The following is a 21,474-nucleotide window of genomic DNA, read 5'->3' on the forward strand; positions in this document are numbered from 1 at the left end:
CTGGAGAGGGCGTGGTTTCATGTACCACCTGTATCCCACAGATGGGGCTTCACTTCTTTGTGTGCCCCAGTTTCTGGCATACCTCAGCTCGATGCTGGTCCATGGACTGGGGGTTGGGGACCCCTGCCCTAATATCTTCTAGTAATGGATCCACCCCACCCTTTTTCTTTCATTTTCTATTAATAGAATAAATTGATTATGGCTTCTCTTGCAAAAGCCTAAGTCCCTGACTTGGTTTTTTTGCAGAAGACAACCACTCGCTGGTAAACCAACTCAGGGATCATAGCCATCTGCCATTTCCGCTACCCCTTCCTTGTTTCAACCTGTAGCTCAATTGAAATCTACCTGTGTACGAGACATTTCAAACCCTTCTGTGCTCCGTTTGACTTCATTATTTCCATCCAGGTAATCCTGTCTAACACTGCTTTGAATGTGTCGAAATGAACTCTGCTGAAATCCAGCTGGTGCGCGTCATCTAGAACTTTCCTTGGTTAATTGTGGGGGAACATGTGCGAATTCTACTCTCTGAATAGTTCGACTTCCCTGGCTGTGCAATACATCTGCAGAACACCAAGGTAAGGAAATGCATTCAGTGCTTAAGAATTCAGAAGCTGCGTAAAAACTTTTTCCCTCAGGCAGCAGTGAGTGGTGCAAGAAGGCAACCTTAGCCTCACCAGACAGCCCCCTCCACACTGCACCCCATTACCTCATCCCATCAACCATGAGGCTTTGAATTCCTGACCCACATGATGTCACTGTTGTGGCATCTAAAGCAGGCAAATCACACAGAAGAAGAAGAAAGATCTCGCAAAAGTGACTCAGATCAGGAATCGGCTCCCAGAGATTTTCCCATGGCAGGACAAAGATACTGTAACCCAGACTAAAAAATTGAGGAATGCATAAACATCTACATACATGCGTATTCTTTGAAATATAATCTTTTTATCTTTAAGTTGCAGGAATTTCCAAAAGGTTTTCACTTCTTGCAAGATTTATTTATAATAAAGGCGGGATATAAATAAATACGTGTATCGTATTTGTACAGCCCGCCCATCTCACACAGTGACTCTGGGTGGTGCACATTAAAAAAAACAAAATACAAAAAAGTAAAATACATAAAACCACAATTTAAGTTTTAAATAAAATATTGTTTCCTCAAGAATTTTGCAGGCCGCACACTTCCCCAAAGAGATAAGGGCTATGTTTCCAAGCCAAGACCTGAAATAAATACAATTACATTAAATAGTTCACAGTACAAAGTTTTTAAAAAGGGTGCGTACGGTATGTGTGTACTTTATCTGACTTCCACTAATATACTATTTAATCTTTACTAATATTAAGAATTCTAATTATTTGATTGGTAGATCTATATCGTTTTAAACTATAATGTGATTTACTTAATTCTGGTTTATCAGATTGTAGAAATCTATTAATTGTGATTTGTAACATGTTTTAGCATAACGTATGGTATATATTTACAGTATCAAGCTTATTTGGTGTAGTACAGGTAGTCCTTGACCATTCATTTAGTAACCGTTCCAAGCTACAACAGGTCTGAAAAAAGTGACTTATGACTGTTTTTCCTATTTCCTATTGAAGCATCCCCATGGTCACATGATCAAAATTCAGAAGCTTGGCAACTGGCATATATTTATAACGGCTGCAGTGTCCCTGGGTCATGTGATCACCTTTTACGACCTTTTGACAAGCAAAGTCAGTGGGGAAGCCACTTAGCAACCCTGTTAGTAACTGCAATGGTTTGTTTAACAACCATGCAAAGAAGAGGGTCATAAAACTCATTGAACAAGTGCCTTGCTTAGCAATGGAGAGTTTGGGTTCAATTGTGGTCATAAATCAAGGACTACCTATAGTTAAAAGCACTGAGTTATAAACTAGAAGACCTTGGGTTTGAATCTTGGTTTAAGCAGAAAGTCAGTTAAGCAGCTTTGGGCCATTTTTTTTTTCAGCCCTAGAAAGAAAGGGCCTCTGGTGGCTCAGCAGACTAAGTCTGTCTGTTATTAACACAGCTGCTTGCAATTACTGCAAGTTCAAGTCCCACCAGGCCCAAGGTTGACTCAGCCTTCCATCCTTTATAAGGTAGGTAAAATGAGGACCCAGATTGTTAGGGGCAATAAAGTTGACTTTGTATATAATATACAAATGGATGAAGACTATTGCTTAACACATTGTAAGCCGCCCTGAGTCTTTGGAGAAGGGCGGGATATAAATTCAAATTAAAAAAAAAAAAGCAATGCAAACCACTTCTGTAATTGTGACCAAGAAAACTGCATGGCTATGTCCTTGTAGTCACTAGGAATCAATATTAACTTAAAGTGGTACATGGCGTGGGACTGGTTTAATTGAGGTCTACCTTTCTCTAGTTGCTTTTACCTATCTCATCAGATCTGGCAGGAGGGTCAGGCCATGGATCTCTCATTAATTTGAAAAGGCCATCTTGCGGGATCCAGGAAGTTTCCGTCACAATATCTGCCTTTTGGAACACCATCTTGCCTGAGATAAATGAGCACACTCCTGTTAATATTTCAGAAAACATTTAGGACCTGGATGTTTTCATAGGCCGGTTTAGCTCACGCTGGTAAAGCCTGTTATTAAGAACACAGTAGCCTGCAATTACTGCAGGTTCGAGCCCGGCCCAAGGTTGACTCAGCCTTCCATCCTTTATAAGGTAGGTAAAATGAGGACCCAGATTGTTGGGGGGGCAATAAGTTGACTTTGTAAAAATATACAAATAGAATGAGACTATTGCCTTATACACTGTAAGCCGCCCTGAGTCTTCAGAGAAGGGTGAGATATAAATTCAAATTAAAAAAAAAAAAGCAATGCAAACCACTTCTGTAATTGTGACCAAGAAAACTGCATGGTTATGTCCTTGTAGTCACTAGGAATCAATATTAACTTAAAGTGGTACATGGCGTGGGACTGGTTTAATTGAGGTCTACCTTTCTCTAGTTGCTTTTACCTATCTCATCAGATCTGGCAGGAGGGTCAGGCCATGGATCTCTCATTAATTTGAAAAGGCCATCTTGCGGGATCCAGGAAGTTTCCGTCACAATATCTGCCTTTTGGAACACCATCTTGCCTGAGATAAATGAGCACACTCTTAATATTTCAGAAAACATTTAGGACCTGGATGTTTTCATAGGTGTATTGGTCAAATACTAGATCAGAGTTCTGGTGGTTAGTATCTTTCTCAGTGGCCACATTATGTTGGTTTTGTTTTCGGTTATTGCTTTGTTTGTTTGTTTGAAAGGTTTTAAATCTGTTAGCCTTTCAGAGTTAGGTTTGTGAGACGGTTGTGGTGATATAAATTCATTTAAATAAATAAAAGCCCAAACATTGGAAGATAGGTTCATGGGCACATCAAGAGAAGAAAAAAGTGTTTCTGAATACAGAAAACAGCCTTTTCCTCTGCATACATAAAAGTGCGATCAATGAGTTTGTGGCTTAGTAGCTGTGCTTGCATGGGAATCTTAACCATAACCCTTAGCCAGTGGTGAATTTCAAATTTTTTTACTACCTGTTCTGTGGGTGTGGCTTGGTGGGCATGGCAGGGGAAGGATACTGTAAAATCACCATTCCCACCCCACTCCAGGGGAAGGTTACTGCAAAAATCCCCATTTCCTTCCAATCAGCTGGGACTTGGGAGGCAGAGAATAGATGGGGGTGGGGCCAGTTAGAATTTTTACTACCGGTTTTCTCTAAACTACTCAAAATTTCCGCTACTGGTTCTCCAGAACTGGTCAAAACCTGCTGAAACCCTTAGCCCTTTATGACAGGAGTCTCCAAACTTGGCAACTTTAAATCTTGTGGATTTCAGCTCCCAGAATTCCTCAGCCAGTCATGATTACCTGAGTAATCGCCTTTCTTCCATAGTCCCCTCTTAAAGATTGTCAGCTGTGGCATAAGGAAGCAAAGATTGCACGAATATTAATATGCGCCTTGGATGCAATATTCAAAACATCTTCTGGAGCACCACTTGAACATCATCAGCCTTGACAAAATCACCATCAGTAAATTGCATAGGGCAGTTTTACTTGGAACAGCCGACATCCTGCAAGGATGTAACTTTTAACATTAGAAACAGCTGCTTATCACAGGTCCTTGAGAAAGACTCCACTGATGATGCCAAATGCAGCCTAAACATCTGGCTGGTTGTGCAACCAATGATAATATGATCATGTTTATTCAACACATTAAAGTTTCTGGATTTGCATAATCTACAGAACCATGCACTACTAGACCCAAGGGCTGGGTGTGTACAACACACGGGATTAAAATATAGGTGCAAGCTGTAATGTCAGCGCATTGTGCAAATACAGCTAGTACGCTGTGTTTGAGCCATTATACTTAAGTTTCTTGTCCTCGGGGTTGGGTGAACCCAGTCAAATTGGACAGATTGAAGAAATCATGTTTCAGTTACTCTTGCAATAACTCGTGTCAAAGACCGTTGCTGTAGGGATGCAGCGGGACAAGGAGCTCTAGGGGGATGGTGAAAGCTGCCCAAATTCTGCCTTTAGGATCCCAAACAGCGCGGCTTTAGTGAAAGAAACCTGTTGAATCTCTGCCTGTCGTCCCATCTGTTGAAAAATACGGCCAAATCGGGTAACCGACAGGAGGCGAAGGAGAACTGCCTCGACCACTTGGATTTAATTGAGAGGGGGGATGCCCAGGACACTTAGGGGTTTCTGGAAAAAGACCCACACAGGAAACTCCCATCCTTCAGGAATTCGGCTCTTTGTGCCCTTATAAGGCTATTTCAACTCCTGGCCAATCAGCAAGAGAGAGGCGGCGCTCTCTTGGCCCCAAAACTTCGGGTAAGAAGAAGGAGGCGCTGAAAGTGGCGGCCCGCTGAGACGGTCTTGAGCGCGCCTCGCCTTCGTTGGAGAGCCCGTCCTGTTCCGGAAGAGGATGAGCAGTAACCAATTCAACAAGGGCCCCAGCTACGGCTTGTCTGCGGAAGTCAGAAATCGGGTGAGGCATTTGGTGGCGGGGAAGGGTGCCGCCGCAGCCAGGTGCGCCTTGGAGCGCACTGCGACGGCTTTGGGAAGAGGCGCTTCTCCGTGCGCCCCGGCGGAGGTGTGGCGCCGCGCCCTGAGAGAAGGGGGGGCAGTTCCCAGTAAAAGGGGAAAAGGGGGGGGCTCAGGGGAATTAAGAAGCTGCCTCTTGAGTTGCCCCAAAGGAGCAAAAGTGGGGGTTTGCTGCTCCCTGGAATTCCCCTGCCGGTGCTTGAACTTACATTTTGGGGGCGTCGTCGGCTACGGTTCAAAGTGGGTTTAAAGAGGCGCGCGTTCTTTCCACTTTCTAATTTGGAATCTTGAACGTGGAAACGTTCGGTCGGGGAACCGGGGAACGTTCTATTTCAGAACGTTGGGACTCTTGTTCTTGGGTGGCTTCTGCCGATAACGAAAGGGAAGCGAAGTAGGGAGTGGAGACGAGGGTAGCCACAAAATCGGTCTCAGGTGGACAGCCTTGAGTTATTTTCAGTCAAGCGACCTCATGGGGTTGAGGGGAGCCCCGAAAAAACCCGGAATAAGAGCCTGGTTGGCAACCTTGTGTTCTTCGAAAGATGGGTGTGATTTAAGAAATCTGTGATTGAAGGGTAAAGGAGGCGACATTCTGCACTTCCTTTGCTGGTGGAATGGAGATAATCGTGCAACAATTTATATTCTGCTTTCCTAGTGACTAAAAACAGTATAATTGCTGCTATACTGGTTTATTAGTTGGCTTCAAGGCCAAAGTCATCATCTAGAAAGCCTTACATATGTGTCACCTAGCTGGCAGCATCAGCACCACCTGTCCAGCATAAGGCTGCCCATCCAATTTGAACAGTGAACAGGACATGCTCTAAATGCCTCCCAGCATCAGGTCTAGGAAGCTTGGAATGGCAGACAAACCTTTTTATACCTTCCCACATATGCAACATGCTCTCCCCCCCCTCCCATGATTTAGCCTTTACTTTCCTTTCATTCAGTAAGGCCCCCCCCTCCAAAAAAAATATTTCCGCATGCCTAAAAGAATAAATAAAGATACAAATCTGTTTCCTCTTGTTTTCTGCTATTATTTTGTTGCGATTACATTCCTTTATTGTTTGAGGCTTTTTAAATTGTGGAGATAATTTGCTGTTATTAATTTCTTTTTGCAAGCCTCGCAGAGAAAATTTGTAAGGTGGCTACGAATCAAAAATGACTTGATGGCACATAATCAATTTTTGCATGCCTCCCAAAGTTGCTGGCTAGATTGGTTCTATAAGGACAGATGACAGACAGACAGATAGATTTACATAGATACTGTAGATACATAGATGCCCCAAAATTCCATATTTTTCATTTTGAAATATTTTGATCACATCTGACTTGGGATAACCCTTATTGAAAAGAACAATTTCTTTACAAAATTCAGGGTGCTTGAGATCTGTTGATCTGCCAAAATTCAGCATTTAAACTAGTATTGGAGCCACATTACTTTCCCAAAGTACCTTCTCTTTTGTAGGTTTTTTTTAAGAGTACAGTATTATTTCATCTGTGTAAAAACCACAATCTTCAGTGGATTTATTATAGCCACATTATTATTGTTGTAATTATAGTTATATAGCTGAAAGTCCCAAATAACAAAGTACATATATTATTAAAAAGTTTGATGTAAGATAACACAGTTATCTTATTAACAAATAAACAGTTAACAAATAAAATACATAGATATTACATAAAGCATTTAAAATATGCTAATTTATTAGCAAAGGTTTTTTATAGCTGTAGTTAAACATATGGCTGTTGTCCCTTTAATTTTAGGTTTTTTAGCTGAGAGTAAAACATTTTTCAGCAATATCTTTCCTGGCCTTGAGTTTAAAATTAGGCCAGATAATACTCTGCCAAAAACTTTTGTAAAACTTACGCAATATGCAATAAAATATGATCCACAGTTTCAAGGTCAATGCCATTAGAGGGACAATATATTTGAGAAATGGAAATGTTTTGACATTTACTAATTAGCACATCTGATGGCAATGTATTTAATCTGGCTTTTGCAAAGAATAGATTTATTTACAGTAATTAGAAAATGCTAAGATAAATAGGAACCCACAATATTGAGAGGGTTCAAATTTTACTTGGAAGTAACACCATTAGTTTGGGTTTTCTTAGGAGCTTTGGTGGGTCATAACAAAGCCCTAATAGTTTTTGTGTGCTAGATTCAGAGTGTGTTTGTTCTTAGAGTGATGATGGAAAGAGCTGAGCCTGAGAAATCGAGAGTATCAATTTGTAGAAATACCATTAACCAGGCATCCTTAGCTAGGACATTGAAACAGTAAATTATCACAAATGAATAAGTTTCAACATCTTGAAATGATGAAAGTTATCACTGCATGAGCAAGATGTTACTATGAGTAGTCCTTGACTTACAACAATTTGTTTAGTGACCATTCGAAGTTACAACGGCTCTGAAAAAAGTGACTTATGACCAGTTTTTATACTTATAACCGTTGCAACATCTTCATGGTCACGTGATCAAAATTCTGACAGTTGGCAACTGGCTCGTATTTATGACGGTTTGCTGTGTCCCAGTGTCATGTCATCCCCTTTTGCAACCTCTTGACAAGCAAAGTCAATGGAGAAGCCAGATTCAATTAACAACCGTGTTAGTAATTTAACAACTGCAGTGATTCATTTAACAAATGTGGCAAGAAAGGTGGTAAAATGGGGCACAGCTCACTTAACAACCACTTAGCAACAGAAGTTTTGGACTTTTAGTGATTCGGTGAGCATCTAAAAAGTGTTCCCCAATTTATGTAGAATAAATTTCTGGTGAGTTTCTTTTATGAAATTGGATGCAATCTCATGAGCATCCAAAAACTGGTCATTAGAATGCTAATGGTTGTCTCTCTCGACTTATTTTTTTTTCCTCCTAGGGCTATGCAGAAAAGTCCTGCCTTTTTATTCAGTGAAAGTTTTGAGTTAAGATAAACTCATATGCACCAAGAAAAATTCTTTGTGGTGTCCAATCACACTTGGCCAATAAAAATTCTATTCTATTCTATTCTATTCTATTCTATTCTATTCTATTCTATTCTATTCTATTCTATTCTAGTGACTTCATGACCATCCCTATGCTGTTTTCGTGGCAGTAATATGAACATGGGCTCCCCGCTTGTGCCTTCTGTGTTGTTTTTTCAGCTTCCCAGTCTACCTTGCTGGGCCTGGGATTTCATAGTGGTCACCTGTCCCAAGGGCTAAACAGGACTGGTCCTACTTAATTTTTTGAAGACTCATCTAGGTGTTCTTTTTCAGTTTGATGAAAAAGTAATTCCACCCAAAGCAGTAAAGATTTACAATGAAGAGATTAAGGATGGGAGAGGGGGAGAGTTTCTGCAATTACTTACTTATTTGATAGCAAGAGATGCGACATACAATGACCTTTATAGCGTCTCCCAATTTCTCATGCCTCAATTAAACCCCAGAAGAAGGAATACCTACCACTGGGTTGTTGTTGTTTTTTTAATGTGGGGAAGGGTCAGTGAAATTTCAGGCTGTACAAGACAGAAAACATGGTCAGCAACAGGGATTCTCATCTACAGTTTGGAAGTGTCCCCCAAGAATGAAAAGATATTCTCAACACCTAAGGTAGAAAACCAGAAACTGTCTTTGCAGCAGAGGAAAAAAAAATCCAAATCAAATTTCAGCACAACTTATTTCTCCCCTGTGAGTAGCACCTATCTTAAAAGGAATTACCATTAAGTAGGCCAAGATCTTAGTAAGGTGTGGCATGATCTTCGTCTCTGAAAAGTGGTGACAAATTTGAATCAACTTCACTTCAGTTTGCTCTGCATTTGGTCTGTTTCCTGTTTCTTCTCACCCACTGGATGCTTCCACTTGTTTTCCTCTGTTGATTCTTGGCATTAAACCAGGAGCAGCCACTCCTGGGAACATTCTGTAACCATACTTCTTGGGTCTGTGAGATGTTGGGAGTTTTCCTCTGCTTGACCTCTCTAGGGTAAGGAGCACATTTTTGATCCCCTTTTGGGATCACTAATCTTTTTTCCCCCCATTGCTGTCGGAAGGCTTGAATGCGAAAGTAAAAGCCCGAATCGTAAAGGAAATTTCAACTGGGTAAAAAGACATTTTGGCTGAAACTGAAGCATGAATCTGATCCAAAAACTTAGTTTTAATCCAGATAGCTCCAGTTCTGCTGAGAGGTGATGCAAAGGAGGGAAGGAGAACAATTACCAATCCCAGTTCCGTCCTTTTATCCAAATGATAGGGTAGCATTTCAAAGGAAGGTAGATCCCTGCAGGTTTAATTTTCTGTGCCTTGGCTCATTTGTATGGACATTGTGTTCCCCATGGTTAAACAGTTAACTGGGGAACTGTTAAAGGTAGATGGGTAGAGCTGGTGACTTCTACCATAGGAGAAACTACAAGTTGTAAGCTGGAGACTCCATCGTAATAACTTGGAAATACCGTACTTTTCGGAGTATAAGATACACTTTTACCCCTCTAAAAGAGGGTGGAAACGTTGGTGCATCTTATGCACTAAATACTGCCATTTTTGGCCTCCCGAAACCCAGCCCTGCGCATCCTGTTTTCACCAAAAACAGGCCCATTTTTCACAAAAAGGGGATGCGCAGATAGTTTGAGAGGCCTGCAGAGTGTTCCTGGGAGCTGGGGAGGGCAAAAACACGATGCATAGGGGGTTTGGGAGGGCAAAAACGGGCCTGTTTGTCGCAAAAACGGGATGCACGGAGAGTTTGGGAGGCCTGCAGTGCTTCTGGGGGCCAGGGAGGGCAAAAAACTGACACATGGAGGTCAAAAAATATTTTTTTCTTGTTTTCCTCTTTGAAATCTTGGTGCATTTTATACTCCGGTGTGTCTTATAATCCGAAAAATACAGTATATACAGGTAGAACTCGACTTACAGCATTTCATTTAGTGACCATTCAAAGTTACAACAGCACTCAAAATTTGGATGCTTGTCAACTGGCTTATATTTATGCAGTGTCCCGGGGTCATGTGATCACCTTTTGCGACCTTCTGACAAGCAAAGTCATTGGGGAAGCCCGATTCATTTAACCAACCGTGTGACTAATTGAACAACTGTAGTGGTTCACTTAACAACTGTGGCAAAGAAAAGTCTCAAAAATGGGGCAAAATTCACTTAACAACAGAAATTTTGGCCTCAATTGTGGTCGTAAATCGAGGACTACCTTATATAAAATACACTTGTGTGTGTCTTCCTGAGTTTTGCGTCCTCTGCCAAAGGTTCAGTGCAAGATCTTAGCTGTTCCTAGCATTGCAATTTTCTGGACAGAGAGCTCAGATGCCATTTTGGGGGTCTTTTGGAGCCATTCTCCCAGCTTAGGGGTGACAGCCGCAAGTGCTCCTACCACCCATGTGATCACTTTGGCCTTTACTTTCCACTTCTTCTCAAGTTCCTCCGAATCTATATGGATTGGCTTGCTGGAATAGGACAAAAAATATGGAATTACACAGTCAGAAGGAGCCCGTATAGTCAATGTCCACCAGAATCCAAATTAAATTGCCAAGCATGTTGACGCTTGGCAACATGCCAGTTGCCAAGCCTCCGAATTTTGATTACGTGACCATGGGAATGCTGCTATGTTTGCATGAAAAATGGTCATAAGTCATTTTTTTCAGTGTTGTTATGCCATCAAAGAGTTACTAAATGAATGGTTGTATGTTGAGATCTACCTATATGGGAGCTGGAATTCAAAACACAGAGCATAAACTAAATTGTTTATTCTTCTCTATGTTTTGGTATGTTCTATCTCTGTAAAAGAACAAAATCTTTTGTTTTTTGTTTTCCTCAAATAGAAATCTGCTATGCTCAAAATCCGTATTTTGTTTAAAAAAGCAATAGCAAATATATATCTTTATCTATATCTATATCTATATATAGAGAGGGGGGGGAGAGAGAGACAACCTGAATAACTTAGCACTGTATGTAAATTGCACTTTCAAAAAAGGATATTTTTGTGGTTTAGGAGAAGCAGAGAAAATGCTGAATGCATTATAAAAAGATTTTTATTTAAAAAATGACCAGCTGCTGGGAGAGGAGCATGCCAATTCGGAAGTTGAGATCTCGCTCTCTCTTTCAAATGTTAGTTTCCCCAAGAGAGAAACTGAAGAATGAAACTTGCATATGGTTTCCTATAATCCCGTTTCTTCTTTCTGTGGTCTCTTCCCGGCAGACAATCCCAATGAGCTCAGCTTCATACTTGTAATGCAGAAATAACATTTCATTGCTTGCTGAGATAAGAGAGAAGTGAATCTTGGCATCAGCTAATTCTATTAACTAATGAAGAAAAGTAATACATATTTAGCAGAAGCTCTCTGCTATCTTTCAAAATCTATACAGATTAGCTTGCTGGACTAGGACAAAAATTATAAAGTTGGAAGGAGATAGTTTGGTCGATCAATGCAATCCTTTGTTTGATGCCAGAATCCAATTTAAAATATTGTCTGCTTGAATGCATCCACTGTCCAATTTAACTGTTAAAATTTGTTCTAATCAACCACAGCCAGCCTGCCTTCTTGCTTAATTCCATTTTCTCAAGTTTAAACATTCTCTTACTCAAAAGTAATAGATTCTTACTCAGAAACGGTGGAAAACTTGGTTCTGTGTTTGTCTTTGGGCCAACTGGGTGGCAGGAAAGAGTCTGGTGTTTTTAATCTGCTCCAGTCTTTACTCACCAAAATTCCCAAGTTTTTCATATTTCAGTTTTTCAGATTAAAGACAAAACATTTTAGGTGATGTATGATTTGGTTGATTGCTGTTATGCTATGAAGTTTTAAAATGAGCTAGACAATGTCTCTAGACATTGTCTAGAACAGAAAGTCCTTGACTTGCGACAGCTTGCTTAGTGACCATTTGAATTACAAGAGCACTGAAAATAGTGACTTATGACCATTTTTCATACTTACGACTGTTGAAGCATTCCCCATGGTCACACGATCAAAATTGGCAACTGACTTACCTTTACGATGATTGCGATGTCAAGGGATCACAGCTTTTGCAACCTTCTGACAAGCAAAATCAAGGGTTAGCCAGATTCATTTAATAACTGAGTTGGTAACTGAACAACTGCAGTGATTCATTTCACGTCCGTGGCAAGAAAGGTTGTTAAATGGGGCAAAGCTCACTTAACTAACTTCTCATGTAGCAACAGAAATTTTGGGCTGAATTATGGCTGTAAATTGAGGGCTATGGCTCAGTAGCTAAGACATTGAGCTTGTCGATCAGAAAGGTCCACAGTTTGGCGGTTCGAATCCCTAGTACAGGTCTCTCGCATGAGCAGGGGGTTGGACTAGATGACCTCCAAGGTCCCTTCCAACCCTGTTACTATTACTGTTATTTTATTTGATATATAGGGCCATAAGTCACAATTCAATGCTGGTTGAGGAATTCTGGGAATTGAAGTCCCCAAGTCTTAAAGTTGCTCAGTTTGGAGAGTCCTGGTATAGGGCAGTGCTGTTTGTTTTTTTTAATTTGCATTTATATCTCGCCCTTCTCCGAAGACTCAGGGCGGCTTACATTGTGTCAAGCAATAGTCTTCATCCATTTGTATATTATATACAAAGTCAACTTATTGCCCCCAACAATCTGGGTCCTCATTTTACCTACCTTATAAAGGATGGAAGGCTGAGTCAACCTTGGGCCTGGTGGGACTTGAACCTGCAGTAATTGCAAGCAAGCTGCTGTTAATAACAGACTGCATTAATCTGTTGAGCCACCAGAGGCCCAGAGAATTTCTAGAATTTCCATCAGTAAGAACCTTTCTTGATCATTTTAAGATGCGCGGACTTCAACTCCCAGATTCCCCATGCTGGCTGGAGAATTCTGGGCATTGAAGTCCTCTCACCTTAAAATTAGCAAGTTTGAAAAACACTGGTATAAATGCCCTTTTTTTTTCCTTTGTAACTTCGAGGCATAATTGCTGATAATTTTTTCAGAAGGTAAATGTGTGTCTTTAAAAAGGGTAAGAATGGTGCCAGTAGTTTAGCAAAACACAATAAGAGTGAATTCCTTCCTTGTAGAGGAAGGAGAAAGACCCACATTCCAGGGATTGTGGACATGTTCTGAATTCTTGAAATCCAAGTTTCAATTCTCAGCAGTCCTGGTTAGCTAGCAAATCTGGAAAAGTCTCTGGAAAGATAACTGCTTTTGAGTTAATTGTGGTTTATCACATTTAAGGTTCCACAATATTCCCTCGAGGTTCTGATGTCCCCAATTCTTTTAGCCTTTTCTAAGGCATTAAAAACTGCTTGTTACCTAAAGCTTTGCTGGCTGGGGAATTCTGGGAGTTGAAGTCTTCCAGGCTTAAAGTTGCCAAGGTTGGAGACCCCTGACCTAAAGCTTTGGGGCTGGGAAATTAAGTGAACTCTATTGGCTGATCTGTTGGATTCTAGTCCTGCAACTTGAAGTGGAACATGTTTAGCCCTTGCGTGTATGTTTATTTATTTAAATCAGATTTAGACATTGCCCATCTCACTAAGGGACTCTGGGCTGTTTACAAATGATAAAACCGTATAAAAGAGATATAATTAAAAACATAATTGAAACTGGGCGAAAAATAAAACAACTTTAATATATAAAACCACATATAGTGAATCTATTAGTTAATTGTTAACATAAATAATGTGTTTAGTTTCTTGTTTCTGCTTGTTATTTATAGCATGTTTTATTGATTGTTTCCTGATTGCTTATTTGTAGCCAATGACTATCATCAAGTGTTGTACCTTACAATTCTTGATGAACGTATCTTTTATTTTATGTAGACTGACAGCATATGCGCCAAGACAAATTCCTTGTGTGTCCAATCATACTTGGCCAATAAAAAATTCTATTCTATTCTAATTTGGGTTTCAATCCTTGTTCGCTGCCTGGTGTCACAGTTTTATGAGATGGGCAGCTGCATCAAATGTATACCAGTGGTGGGTTTCAAATTTTTTTTACTAACGGTTCTGTGATGCGGCTTGGTGGGCATGGCATGGCTTGGTAGGTATGGCAGGGGAAGGATACTGTAAAATCTTCACTCCCTCCATACTCCAGGGGAAGGATACTGCAAAATCCCCATTTCCTCCCAATCAGCTGGGATTTGGGAGGCAGAAAATAGATGGGGGTGGGGCCAGTCATAATTTTTACTACTGGTTCTCCAAACTACTCAAAATTTCCAATACCGGTTCTCCAGAACTGGTCAGAACCTGCTGAAACCCACCTCTGATTTATACACATAAACAAAGCATACTGGATTGCTAGGGCTGTGCTGCATCATCCAGGTTTGCACCATGCGCTGAGTAACAAATTAGCTAACACCTTTGGTGTTGTTTGTTTAATATTTCTGGCCCATCTTTGCTTCTCACAGCTCAGGCCAAACCCAGAAGAAGAGGAGATGTTTGCATTCGAAAAGTGACCCAAGCTACCCATGTCTGTGTCTTTGCCCAAAGCTTCCTCCCTCCCTCCCTCCCTCCCTCCCTCCCTCCCATGCATTCATCCAGTCATCAAGCTATATCGAGCATACATACTGTAGCTCACTCACAGATTCACTCTGGGCGGCGTACAATTAAAATATATATAAAAATTAATATTATATTCTGGTGGAAGCAGCTAAAACAAGGATAAAATTAATAATACAGCGGGGGGGAGGGGTGTCACGATGGCTCAGCAATGAAAGATGCTGAGCTTGTCAGCTGGAAAGCTGCCAGCCCAGGTTTGAGACCCAAGGGCTGCGTGACGGGGTTGAGCTCCTATCCTAGTCTCAGCTCCTGCCCTCCCAGCAGTTCGAAAGAATGCAAATAGATAACACTTCGGTGGGAAGATAACAGCATTCTGCGTGCCTTGGATTGTAGTCCTGTAGGCTAAGAAATGGAGATGGGAAACCCCCCCAAGTCAGACATAACTGGACCATGGGGGGTTTCAGCAGGTTCTGACCAGTTCTGGAGAACCGGTATTGGAAATTTTGAGTAGTTTGGAGAACCAGTAGTAAAAATTCTGACTGGCCCCACCCCCATCTATTCTCTGCCTCCCAAGTCCCAGCTGATCAGGAGGAAATGGGGATTTTGCAATAACCTTCCCCTGGATTGGCGAGGGAATAGAGATTTTACAGTATCGTTCCCCTGCCACGCCCACCAAGCCATGCCACGCCCACCAAGCCATACCCACAGAATTGACAGTAAAAATTTTTGAAATCCACCACTGAACTGGACATGGGAAACCTTTAGCTTTACCTAAAACGGGAGGTGGGTGGCTCCAAGGTTGCATGCTCTGTGAGCCCCAAGCAAGTTGGCAAAGCTAGGTGATTTTCACATTTTGATTTTGAAAATCACAAAATGATTTTCATTTGAGAAATGCAAGGGAGGTCAGAGTTCGCCCTTGCCCCTTGGTAGAAGGAAGTTCATAATGGGCCTGCTACTAAGAAGATTAGGGCTCTGACTCTCCCTTCTCTTAGCTTCACTTGGGATGGGGACCTGGAACAGCTCTTTTGGAGAGGAATGCACACAGTGAGTTATTTCTGGTTGGGAGACATGATATCTGGGCTTTGAAGATTAAAAACAGCACCTAGAATTACAGAAGCCTATTGTAAAAGCAGTGCAGCAGCTCCAATCCAGAGTCACAGTGTTGGAAGTATTTTCTTCCTCAGCAGAGACTGCTATACTTTTGGACTAACTTCAACTTCCAAGTTTTCAAGGGCAGCCCTACTTTAACCACGTTGCAGTAATCTAGCAGAGTTGTGTCAAACTTGCACAAGTCAGTTGGGTAGAAAATATAAGGCAGTGTTGTATAGGAAGAGACATGACATTTTTTTTAAAAATGCCCCATGATTCAGGTGGGAGAAAAAGTTATTCCTTCTATAGTTTCAAGGACTATTTTTAAAAAAAGTTTTAAAACAATGGGAGAATTAATTCCCGCCCCCCCACTTTGTATAAAAGCAACAGAGATGGGTGAGGTAGGAAGAGAAATTTAAGAAAGTGAATATTGGTTATTAAACTTAATTGTACGGGTAATCCTCATTTAGCAACTGCCCTTTTTAGCGGTCATTCAAAGTTACAAAGGTGCTGAAAAAATAACTTTGCAACCAGTCCTCTCCCTCACGACTGTTAGCGCTGCATTTGTCCCATGGTCACGTGATTACTATCTGCCCTTCACCGCTGGATTCTGACAAACGGGGTCTGTGGAGAAGCCAGCAATAAAATCACAAGGGCCGCGGTGTGGCTCAGGCTGTAAGAAGCCTGTTATTAAAACACAGCTGCCTGCAATTACTGCAGGTTCTAGTCCCACCAGGTCCAAGGTTGACTCAGCCTTCCATCCTTTATAAGGTAGGTAAAATGAGGACCCAGATTGTCGGGGGGGCAATAAGTTGACTTTGTATATAATATACAAATGGATGAAGACTATTGCTTAACATAGTGTAAGCCGCCCTGAGTCTTCGGAGAAGGGCGGGATATAAATGTAAACAAAAAAAAAAGTTGCAATCCCGTGATGTCTCACTTAACAACCATGGGTAATTCGCTTAACAATAGTAGCAGCAGTGAGGTCATAAATCCATCCTGGTACTATATAGATTGTAAACCATGAATTCAGCATTTCATTGCGAATCCAGCCAGTTGGTTAAAATGGCAGCTTCATGTCTGTGAAGCGAACTTTAATACTGTACAGTATTTAGCGATTAAAATATGGAGGGAGAAAGACTCCAAATAGGAGAGTAGCTATTTCAGACTGGCTTGTTTTGTGTTGTGGTTTCCTTTTAGTTGCTGAATGCTTGTGAAAGAATGCGGACTAGCAAGCACACTTTTGTCCTTTAAGGTTAGACATAAAAGGTTGTCTTATTTAGCCTTTTTTCACGTATAGCTCAAACACAATGAGCAAACAGCATTTCCTTTCATCGTAACTCTGAACAATTTGTAGCAAAACGCTTAATAGCACCACGTAAACAAATTTTCCTGGGATTTTGAGCGAAGATATACTGTATGCCAAAAGCTTTTTTTTTTTTTTTTTGCTGAAGTCTCTAAGAGAGCTAAGAGCTTGTTCTTCATTCTTGGTGGGCACGTTTGTCTCCTTTTTTCTTTTAGTCATTTGGAACATTCCACTAATGTGAAAAGATTTCATGGGAACCAGAATTTCAAGAGAAATATACTAGAATGCCATGTCAATATATGGACCAAGATGTTGGTAATAGTTGCAGCCATGTGTGAATTGCATATCCTGCCGTTGCCTCTTAGCTGCTGAGTATATTTAACTTGGGGGTGAGGTCAATAGTAGTTGTGTTTTTGGTCTTGGAGGTGCAAGTTACTTAAACTGAACAGGAGGCTTTCCAGCAGTTCTTCAACTCCAGATCTCTGTGGTATATTTGATTTAAGAAGGGAAAATTAAAAAACTCTCCACATACTTGAAAGAAGAATCACTAAAGCTTTTAATTTGAGGCTCATGAGATTGTAATAAAGGGAATGTTTAGATAAGGTGGTTCTAGAACCTTAAATCTAAATATTCTTAATTATGTAGAGTACTATTATTAGGAAATACTTAGGGCCCTGAGGGCGAACCTTTTTGCCGCCGCGTGCCAAAAGTGGGGGGAGCACAGGTGGGTTGCATGCCCACACCCATAATTCAATGCCCCCCCCCCCCCACTTTTGGCACTCTGGGCCCAGTAGGCCTGTTTTTCGCCCTCTCCAGGCTCCAGAGACTTTCTTGGAGCCTGGGGAGGGTGAAAACGGCCTTCCCCCCACTCCCGGAGGCCCTCCGGAGGACGGAAACGTCCCATTTTCTGACTTCCTGTGGGTCAAGAAGGCCTGAAAATCAGCTGGCCGTGCGCAGATGCTGAGCTAGGGCAACACTCGTGTGCCCACAGATATGGTTCTGCGTGACACCTGTGGCACACATGCCATAGGTTCACCATCACAGACTTAGGGCATGGAATCCAATGCTTTACTCAACACAGGAATTCAAAAAGAAATTCCCATACAGATGTGCTTGAACACATTCAGTGAAGGAGAACAGGATCATTGTACCTAATATCGGCTTGCCTTTAACATTCATTTGATATCTAGCTCCTTTTTACATATTTCAAGATACAATTCAGAATTACGTTTAATTGATAGTTAGACATTGGATTCCAGCAAAACTTAACACCTTCATTTTAGCACCCAAAAAGCTGGCTGTTTCCTAAATATAATTAACTCTGGGAAAACCCTAGTTAATTATCTTTGAAACTCTCCCTAGATTGATCTCACACTGATTTGCAAAATCATTTTTATTGTCATTAGATCCTTCTCCACCTTTATTTTTATTTCTCAAGGCATTGTACATAATACTCCTGTCTACTATTTTCCCTATAACAGCAACCGTGTGACATTGTTGCGCTGATCCAAAATCACCTAGCTGGCTTTTAGGCCCAAAGCAGAAGTTCATAGTTTCCCAGTTTCCACTGCACCATACAGCTCTTTATTTATTTTTTTAATAAGTGGTAAATTCTGAGGGGAGAAATAACAGCAGCAGAACCTATTCCAATTTGGGAAGGTCATTGGTTTCCTTGTTGGTAGGAAAATACTTAAGTGTCAGAAGCTGTATGGTGCCCTCTGGATAAATACAGACTGTAGTAGTCATCTTGGGCAGATGATGCTGGTGGGGAATTTTAGGTTCCTAACACATCTGGAAATTGCCATGTTTGGCAAGAGGCTGCAACAGAGAAAATGAATTGAATGATAATTGCTCTCCTGTGTCACTAAAAAGGTAATGTTACTGCATTAATGGCAACTGATGCCATATTTGTATATAATTGTAGGATATAAAAGGTTGCATGCCTGGGATAAAAGAGTGACTGGGTTTATATGTATATGTGTGTGTATGTATATGCATGAGAGGGATGCAGTGGCTCAGTGGCTAAGACACTGAGCTTGTCGATCAAAAGGTTGGCAGTTCAGCGGTTAGAATCCCTAGTGCCGCGTAACGGGGTGAGCGCCCGTTACTTGTCCCAGCTTCTGCCAACCTAGCAGTTCGAAAGCACGTAAAAAATGCAAGTAGAAAAATAGGGACCACCTTTGGTGGGAAGGTAACAGTGTTTGGTGCGCCTTTGGCATTTAGTGATGCTGGCCACATGAGCATGGAGACGTCTTCGGACAACGCTGGCTTTTCGGCTTTGAAACGTAGATGAGCACCCGCCCCTTAGAGTCAGGAACATCTAGCACATATATGTGAGGGGAACCTCTTTACCTTTATGTATATACACACATATAAATAATGTATGTACATACAGAGAGAGAGAAAAAGAGGGGGGGAGGGGGGAGGGAGGGAGACTAATACTAAATGCACTAAGTCCAGTGCTTTGCAATCTTAACAACTTTAAGATGTGTGGATTTCACCTAGAACATGCTGGCTGAGGAATTTTGGAAGTTGAAGCCCACACATCTTAAAGTTGCCATGGTTGAGAAACTTTGGTTTATCTTACTGATTTGGTTGAAGTATCAGGCTAAACTATCATTTGCTGAGAACTAATTTTCTTGATTGTTCTATGATTTACAAACAGCCATGCCTAATATTCACCCAGTTAAGTCTCAAGCAAATCCTGTTAAGGCTAAAACCAGCATGGATCTGAGCCAGTGTATTTGATGCCATCCTCTTGAGAGCTATAAAACTAGAGATGGCCCAGTGCACGCCCAGTTGAGTTTGCACAAAATGCAAACCAATAATTAGTAGTTACTATTTCTTGCTTTGAACCAAGTTGGAAAGACTTTCTAAAGCTGGAGATAGGTCTGGTTAATCTTCATGCCAAAGGCTGCACTTACAGCTTCTTTTTTCTATCTCTGCGTCGGGAACCAGGAAGAAGGAGAAGTGGTATCAGACTAAGCCAATTGACACACCCCTGGTGTAGTTGTCCTGTCAGCAGGAAATCAGCTTGGGTGTTGAAACCTGCCAGCCTTCTGGAGCGCCAGTCTGCCCTTGTTGCTCCAGGGGGTTGCGTTAGAACTGATGGAAAACATTTGAGAGGTGATGATACTTTCCTGAGTTGAAATCGGCTTTCACACCAGATCCTGTGAGAGTATCCCAAGTTATTCTGTGATTGCAGCATTTTTGTTTTCCTCTTCAATTTTTTCCAAAGACGGTTAACAGTAGAGATGAAACTAAGGATATATAATAAGCATCTGCGGTAATTAAAGCAACGTGAGTGGAATGCCACTTAGTATCTTGTTTAATGAACGGGATGGCTTAAATAACTAAAAGCTTGATTGTGAAGCAAAAGGCCTACTGTGCACAGCATGTAAACCCACAACATGGCATGTTTGGTTTTGATTTAGTGTGCAGGGTGAATCCAGCTGTTAAAGTTTGTAAACTGTGGTTTATGGCTTAATGTGATGTGTAAATCTAGTTCCTATGTTGAATGTTGTCTTGAAAGGGGTTGGTATGGAAGTGTTTATGTTCAGTGCTTCAGTTTGAGCCTGGGGTATACAGTTTGTTCAAGAAACCACAATTTAAGAAGATACTAAACATAGATCATAGTTTACAAAGCTCTGTGACAAGATTAGCTAGTTCACCTTCAGACTTGGGAGCTCACAGAGGGTCCAATAATAGAACATAGACTAGTAGGGTTTGAAGGGACCTTAGAGGTCTTTTAGTCCAACCCCCTGATCAAACAGGAGACCCTATGCCACTCCAGACAAATGGTGGTTCAATCTTGAAAACTCCGATGTTGGAGCACCCACAATTTCTGATAAAAAGCCCTGCCACTGATTAATTGTTCATGAACTGTCAGGAAATTTCTTTTTAGTTCTAAGTTGGATCTCTCTTGAATCACCGTCTCGCAACTTAAATTCTCCCAGAGCATTGTTGTTGTTGTGAGGAATATTAAGAGTAAATGTTGGACATGATGGTTTCAGTTCCTGGCAGCAGAGAGATAAATCGGCTCAACGAATAAAATCCAAATAACCACACGATTTCTTCGGATATTGTATAAACCTGGCCATTGTCTCATATTCATTCTGTTTTATACTTAGAGTGAACTTGGTTTTGGGTTCATATCAGAAAGGAGAATCCTAGAGTTGGAAGGCAATTTCATGGCCATAGAGTCTTAGAGTCCAGGCATCCAAATTGAGACATCTCCAACAGATGACTTCTCTTTAATTTTAAAATATTCCACTGCTTTTATTCTTAGACAGGTTTTCTGAGATTCTATGGCAGGTGGTCCTTGACTTACGACCTAATTGAGCCTGGAATTATGATTGTAAGTCATGGTGGTCATTAAGTAGGTCACCATTTGACCACACCCAATTTCCGACCTTTTTTACTGCAGCTGTTAAGTGAACATTATGGTCAGCAAACATGCCCATTATACCCAATGGGCATTTTTTTCTGGCAAAACCCATCGAAAACCAGGGTTGGCAGACTGCAGGATGATGCAAATGACCATAAATCAAGCCAGTTGCCAAGCACCCAAAATGTTTCTCTCTCTCTCTTC

General features: G+C 41.2%; 1 protein-coding gene across 1 annotated transcript in view; it reads left to right on the top strand.

Moving 5' to 3' along the window:
- Window positions 1-4,479: 4,479 nt before the first annotated feature.
- The window catches only part of CNN2 (calponin 2), a 37,089-nt gene continuing 20,094 nt past the window's right edge, over window positions 4,480-21,474 (top strand). Inside the window, exon 1 of the mRNA XM_058163332.1 lies at window positions 4,480-4,992. Within this exon, the coding sequence (XP_058019315.1) occupies window positions 4,930-4,992 (63 nt within the window). The 5' untranslated portion in view covers window positions 4,480-4,929. The remainder of the gene's footprint in view (window positions 4,993-21,474) is intronic.

The sequence above is a fragment of the Ahaetulla prasina genome, chromosome 1 (genome assembly GCF_028640845.1).
Source record: "Ahaetulla prasina isolate Xishuangbanna chromosome 1, ASM2864084v1, whole genome shotgun sequence".
In the NCBI taxonomy this organism is placed as follows: domain Eukaryota; kingdom Metazoa; phylum Chordata; class Lepidosauria; order Squamata; family Colubridae; genus Ahaetulla; species Ahaetulla prasina.